At 35.2% G+C, this 7,351-nt stretch overlaps 2 protein-coding genes across 2 annotated transcripts; both read left to right on the top strand.

The window, feature by feature from the left end:
* Positions 1-1,182: 1,182 nt before the first annotated feature.
* Positions 1,183-3,448, top strand: LOC131472791 (probable pancreatic secretory proteinase inhibitor). The gene is made up of 4 exons (XM_058650243.1): positions 1,183-1,320; positions 1,604-1,635; positions 3,014-3,126; positions 3,245-3,448. Exons 1-4 carry the CDS (start codon positions 1,269-1,271, stop codon positions 3,315-3,317), a joined length of 270 nt encoding a protein of 89 aa, XP_058506226.1. The 5' UTR covers positions 1,183-1,268; the 3' UTR covers positions 3,318-3,448.
* A 784-nt stretch (positions 3,449-4,232) lies between these two features.
* Positions 4,233-6,497, top strand: LOC131472868 (probable pancreatic secretory proteinase inhibitor). The gene is made up of 4 exons (XM_058650342.1): positions 4,233-4,369; positions 4,653-4,684; positions 6,060-6,172; positions 6,290-6,497. The coding sequence occupies exons 1-4, from the start codon at positions 4,318-4,320 to the stop codon at positions 6,360-6,362; spliced, it is 270 nt and encodes an 89-aa protein (XP_058506325.1). The 5' UTR covers positions 4,233-4,317; the 3' UTR covers positions 6,363-6,497.
* The last annotated feature ends 854 nt before the right edge of the window (positions 6,498-7,351 follow it).

The following is a 7,351-nucleotide window of genomic DNA, read 5'->3' as shown; positions in this document are numbered from 1 at the left end:
ATACTATACTATGACTTTTTTGACTGATTTTGGACGACATACTATACTATGACTTTTTTGACTAATTTTGGACGACATACTATACTATGACTTTTTTGACTGATTTTTGATGACATACTATACTATGACTTTTTTGACTGCCTTGGGATGACATACATTAGTGTAGTGGTTCGGAGTCTTACCTTTAAGAAAAAAGACCTGGGTTCAAGTCCTGGTTGTAACAGGTGCCCTTTGTAATCCATTTTTTTGTGTAGATTTTGAAAGACATACTAAACTAGGACTTTTTTGACTGATTTTGGAAGACATACTATATACTATGACATGTTTTACTTATTTTGGACGACATACTATACTGTTACTTTGTTTGGGTGAATTTGGACGTCATGCTATACTATGACTTTTTTGTGTGATTTTGGACGACATACGTTTTAGGTCTTTTGGGACAACCTGCCAAATAAGGGACTCCAAGGTTAGTGCAGTGGTTAGCACTCTCACCTTTAAAAATAAAGACCTGAATTCAAGCCCAGGTTGGAACGGGTGCGCTGTGTAATGTGTGTAATTCTGAAAGACATACTAAACTGTGACATTTTTGTCACATTTTCGACAACATACTTAAAGTTGACATTTTTGTCACATTTCCGATAACAGGCTCAACTATGACATTTTTCTCAAATTTTAGACAACATAATAAACCAAGACATTTTTGTTACTTTTTGGATGACATACTAAACTATGACAGACCTGAGTGTTATGGTGGCGTAGTGGTTAGTAGGTCTTGACTAACGATGTACAAAAATGTCATAGTTTAGTCTAGCGTCCAAAATTTGATAAAACCTAATAAACTAAGATGTTGACTCTGTTATAGAAAGAGATATTTCAGACTTTGGCAAGAGTTTTCTAAGGTGAGCCTTTTGTTATGGGTCTAAAATACGATTTTCCTTGTGTCCTTCACTGGCAGCCATGTTGCTAAGTGCGAGCCACCATCCTTGTCTCGTCTCAAGCTGGTTCTCTGTGCAGGTGGTTCAGACAGCGCAGTGAGCCCTGACTACGTGTAAGTACCTCATACAACCACAAAACAAGAAAATGTTAACTATCCCTTTAAGATTAACACCTGCCCTGCGGAGCCTCATCTGCCTTGTATATGACTATAACACGTCAGCACCAAAGATCACAACCACAGAGAACCTGCACAGACTCCTCAGCAGTCGAACTCCTCTCAGATAAAGTCACAACATTGCATTTGAATTGTGTGAGTTTTTATACCCAGAATGCTTTGCAAGAACCTGTTGCTAATCTGTATGGCTGTTTTCATCTGTGCAGGTAAGAATTGACCTGAACACCTGCTTCAAAAGTATCATAAAAAAAAGAGATTTTTATATTGGGACCATGTCTCAGTCTTTGTGTGTATGTGTGAGTGAAAGGACTCTGCATTGACCATCACTCCATGTCACTGGAAATCATTTAAAAAGCCAGTGTTGGAGATTTTAACAGAGTGAAAGGCAGGAAGATTTCTGTAAACTAAATTTCAATGCTTCATTGTGTCGCATGTCTGTATGAAAAGTATGTATCTCATATTTTGTTATTGTATTATATAATCTTTTAGATGCTCAACACAATTCAGGACTCAACAGAGCGGTAAGACAAAGAAAAAAACCACAAACACCCTTCAATCTCTTTTCTACAGCCTGAACTTCTCTTTGCATTTTGTAATAAATATCTAAACCTGAGAGTGAACAAACATAAAAACCTGTTTCTGCTTAATTAGATGATAATGGTATTATGGGAACTTCTTACAGTCTAATATTGTGTCAACAAGCATTCACTAATTTTATGTGGTCTAATCAAATGTCCCCCAGCAATGTAATATAATTTATTTCAAGTTTCGTGTCTGTACTTTTTATCTTTATTAATCATCATTCATAGTGTAATTATCTTACAAAATCAATACTTAAAGTAAAAAGTAAGTAAATTATGATGTATTTGAAAGAGCAAGAGTATCACGTAAAAATCAATTTTTTTTATAGAGAGTTGTTATATAAAAATGACCAGTGAGATTTTCACCTGGTGCCTCTTTATTCTATGAAACAGTCTGTGTAAAATTAGAAGAAAATTCAGTGTTAATTTGATCTTGTTGTCAAGTTTTCTGATAAACACTTGACACTCAATGTTTCAGAATAGTATATTGACTTAAATCTCGACACGTCCAGATTAAAATCGACTAAAGCTGTAATTTCGTAAAGAGAGAATACAGGGACACAGAGCATGTTGTCCAACACACACACACACAGCATACAGTATATATTCAACCAACTATGTGAATTTTATTGGAAAGGAGAGAGCAAAGAAGAAGCGATCAGAACCACGGACAGCGCAGTGGTTCTGACAACGTTTACTGTCAGTGGTGCTGAAATGACCACACACTTTGACAAAAGGGCATTGTGTGCAATAACCTCACAACAGCACTTGACCAATTAACTAATTAACAAATTGTTTTCCTTAATAATCGTTTAATTGTGAATTTAATCGAAGATATGATGGCGCACATCCAGACTTTATAATAGATTAAAGAGAGACCTAACTGTTCATTATGTGGTCCAGACCAGCACATACACACAAACACAGCAGCCTTTTGTCATAAAGAATGAGTCGAGACTTAGATGTCGTTGAACTGAAGTTTACTTCACTTTTTATTTTAACTTTTATTTTTGAAATTTCGAATTAACATAAAACTGTTGACTTTGAAGTGGACATGTGAGTTTAATTGTGTTATGGTTTTTCCTCTTTGTAATAATATTACGCCGTCATCACTACGTGAGCAGTGTGGCTAAACAACCTTTGACTAGAAACTGAAGTTTGTAAAGCTTCAACTGCAGCTTTAAGGCCGTTGAAATAATTGAATAATCCAATAAAAATATATCATAGTTTTATGCAGGTGTAACAAGTGTTCTTAACAGTTTGTGTCATGCTGTGTTTTTTTATTATATTTACTTATTCTTTTTTTTTTTCCCTGCAGCCCTCCTGCGAAGGGATAACAAGAAAGCAGGTTTGTCCTAATACTGTGGATCTCCTGTGTGGCAGTGACGGCCTCCTCTACAAAAATGAATGTATGCTGTGTGTAAGCAGACTGTGAGTCAATAAGCGTTACACAGACATTAATACCCATTAGTCATCACAATCACTCAATCCTTATACTTGAAATACAATTGTTTCCATGTTTCTCTGATCATTAATTGTTTCTCTTTAGGGTGAGGAATGCTGACATTACCATTCTTGGTTTGACAGACTGCAATCCTAACCCTTACTTCCTGGTGGGATAAAATGTGTCATCTTGACTCCGTTGCTTAGCTTTTAGCATGTAGCACTGTTACACATAATAAATAGTAGTCCATAGTGTCATATGTTTGTAATGACATTCAAAAACATCTCATGAATAAATCTTTCCTTCATCCCTCTGTTTGTTCAGTATCATTATTTCGTATACAGACAAATGTAAGTCATGTTTTCAGATGAAGAGTGTAGCATAAGAATAATGTTTAATGGTTTATGTTCATGAAAACCGAACAAAGGCAGAAAAATCAACTTCAAAAAAACAAAAAGCACCAAAAGTTACACACTACAACTTTAAAGTGGACCTCAGTCTTACGATTCAAACCAGATTACTTTTAAATAACAATGTGTGTACAATGTGTGACCTTATCATAATGACAGTCAGTGGACAATTCAGCAGCTGAAATATCTTGACTTGTTAAATTATTTTACTTAATCCACATAAAAGTCAAGTTGAGGTAAAACACTGGGATCAGATCATACATTTGAAGGAATAAAGGAACATGTTACAGCAAGAGATATAGTAGACTTTTTTGAGGCTTTTCTTTGTTAAATGGCTAAAATCGGTTTAAATCCTTCAAAGGTAGCCACATTTTTAAGTGAGAGCGAGCATCAGATATTTGTTAGGACTTTTAGAAGCGAAAATGTTTTACTTCATCTCTCAGTTTGTTCAGTGTCATTATTTGGTTGGAGTGTTTGTGTAGGAGGATGGTGAGTTAGACACTGTGCAAATCAGCAGATGAATTTAAATCACTGAATTATTTACTCTTTCATCACTGTTTCACGCCCTGATCAAGTTTTAAGTTTGTTAACTATCCCTTTAAGATTAACACCTGCCCTGTGGAGCCTCATCTGCCTTTTATATGACTATAACACGTCAGCACCAAACATCACAACCACAGAGAACCTGCACAAACTCCTCAGCAGTCGAGCTCCTCTCAGATAAATTCACAACATTTCATTTGAATTTTGTGAGTTTTTTTACCCAGAATGCTTTGCAAGAACCTGTTGCTCATCTGTATGGCTGTTTTCATCTGTGCAGGTAAGAATTGACCTGAACACCTGCTTAAAAAGCATCATAAATAAAGAGATTTTTATATTGGGACCATGTCTCAGTCTTTGTGTGTATGTGTGAGTGAAAGGACTCTGCATTGACCATCACTCCATGTCACTGGAAACCACTTAAAAAGCCAGTGTTGGACATTTTAACAGAGCGAAAGGCAGGAAGATTTCTGTAAACTAAATTTAAATTCTTCATTTGTGTCGCATGTCTGTATGAACAGTATGTATCTCATATTTTGTTATTGTATTATATAATCTTTTAGATGCTGAAGACAATTCAGGACTCAACAGAGCGGTAAGGCAAAGAAAAAACCACAAACACCCTTCAATCTCTTTTCTACAGCCTGAACTTCTCTTTGCACTTTGTAATAAATATCTAAACCTGAGAGTGAACAAACATAAAAACCTGTTTCTGCTTAATTAGATGATAATGGTATTATGGTAACTTCTTACAGTCTAATATTGTGTCAACAAGCATTCACTAATTTTATTTGGTCTAATCAAATGTCCTGTGAAATGAAATATAATTTATTTCAAGTTTCTTGTCTCCACTTTTTATCTTTATTAATCATCATTCATAAAGTGTAATTATCGTACAAAATCAATACTTAAAGTAAAAAGTAAATAAATTATGATGTATTTGAAAGAGCAAGAGTATCACGTAAAACTCTATGTAGTGTGTTCATAGACTTGAATTAAACATCAGTTTTCATACAAGTAAAAGTAAAAATAGAAGAAAATTCAGTGTTAATTTGATCTTGTTGTCAAGTTTTCTGATAAACACTTGACAGTCAATGTTTCAGAATATCACATAGACTTAAATCTCGACACATCCAGATTAAAATTGATTATAGCTGTAATTTCGTAAAGAGAGAATACAGGGAGAGAGAGCATGTTGTCCGACAGACACACACACACAGCATACAGTATATATTCAACCAACTATTTGACTTTTTATTGGAAAGGAAGCAAAGAAGAAGCGATCAGAACCACGGACAGCGCAGTGCTCAGTCAAAGTGCACCAGCACTTGAGATCAGGTCAGGAGCTGTTTAAAGTCAGTGGTGCTGAAATGACCAGACAAAAGGGCATTGTGTGCAATAACCTCACAACAGCACTTGACCAATTAACTAATTAACAAATTATTTTCCTTAATAATCGTTTAATTGTGAATTTAATCGAAGATATGATGGCGCACATCCAGACTTTATAATAGATTAAAGAGAGACTAAACTGTTCATTATGTGGTCCAGACCAGCACATACACACAAACACAGCAGCCTTTTGTCATATGAAGAATTAGTCGAGACTTAGATGTCGTTTAACTGAAGTTTACTTCACTTTTTATTTTAGCTTTTATTTTCGAAATTTCGAATTAGCATAAAACTGTTGACTTTGAAGTGGACATGTGAGTTTAATTGTGTTATGGTTTTTCCTCTTTGTAATAATATTACGCCGTCATCACTACGTGAACAGTGTGGTTAAACAACCTTTGACTAGAAACTGAAGTTTGTAAAGCTTCAACTGTAGCTTTAAGGCCGTTGAAATAATTGAATAATCCAATAAAAATATATTATAGTTTTATGCAGGTGTAACAAGTGTTCTTAACAGTTTTTTTTTATGCTGTTTTTTTTTTAATATATTTACTTATTCTTTTTTTTTTTCCCTGCAGCCCTCCTGCGACGGGATAACAAGAAATCAGCATTGTCCTCTGTTACTTTTTCCCGTGTGGGGCAGTGACGGCCTCGTCTACTTGAACGAATGTTTGCTTTGTGTAAGCAGACTGTGAGTCAATAAGCGTTACACACACATTAAAACCCATTACCCATCACAATCACTCAATCCTTATACTTGAAATACAATTTTTCCATATTTCTCTGATCATTAATTGTTTCTCTTTAGGGTGAACAATGCTGACATTACCATTGTTGGTGAGACAGACTACAATCCTAACATGTCCTTCCTGTTGAGATAAAATGTGTCATCTTGACTCCGTTGCTTAGCTTTTAGCATGTAGCACTGTTACACATAATAATTAGTAGTCCATTGTGTTATATGTTTGTAAGGACATTTAAAAACATCTCATGAATAAATGTTTCCTTCATCCCTCTTGTTCAGTATCATTATTTCGTATACAGACAAATGTCAGTCATGTTTTCAGATGAAGGATGTAGCATAAGAATAATGTTTAATGCTTTATGTTCATGAAAACCGAACAAAGGCAGAAAAATCAACATAAAAGTGGGTTAGTTACACACTACGACTTTAAGGTGGACGTCATTCTTACGATTCAAAGCAGATTACTTTTAAATAACAATTTGTGGCCTCATCGTAATGACAGTCAGTGGACACTTTGGTCCCAACCAAAAAAACAAACCAAAAAAAACAACAACTGCCCCTTTAAGATTAACACCTGTCCTCACCTGCCTTACATATGTCTACAACACAGAACCTGCACAGACTCATCAGCAGTCGAGCTCCTCTCAGATAAATTGCCATATATGATTTTTACCCACAATGCTTTGCAGGATTCTGCTGCTTATACTGTGTGTATGGCTATTTTCATCTTTGCACGTAAGACTGGATCAGAACAGCTGCTTAAAAGGTGCCATGTATAAAAACTGGAGTCCTGGTTTCAAAACCCACATTTGACGTACAGCTATATGCACTCATCTCATCTACAATCCCATTTAAAAATGAATTATTATTTTGTTACTGTTAAAAAAAAAGGACCACTGGCCCCCAGAAATCTTCACATTATCGAAGACGGCCCTCGTTAAAGAATGTTGGACACCCCTGTCATACACGATCATAAAATCTCATCATAAAAAGTGTTGGAATCATGTTTTAGTAGCACTGTTACACGTATTAAACATGCTGTCATATATCTGTAAGAACAAATAGAAACATCTAAAAAAAAATGTGCGTTCAGCTCCTTGTCTGAGCCACGTATTAGTGATGTAA

This window comes from Solea solea, chromosome 14, assembly GCF_958295425.1.
Source record: "Solea solea chromosome 14, fSolSol10.1, whole genome shotgun sequence".
Taxonomy (NCBI): domain Eukaryota; kingdom Metazoa; phylum Chordata; class Actinopteri; order Pleuronectiformes; family Soleidae; genus Solea; species Solea solea.
This window is presented reverse-complemented; position numbering and strand designations above follow the sequence as displayed.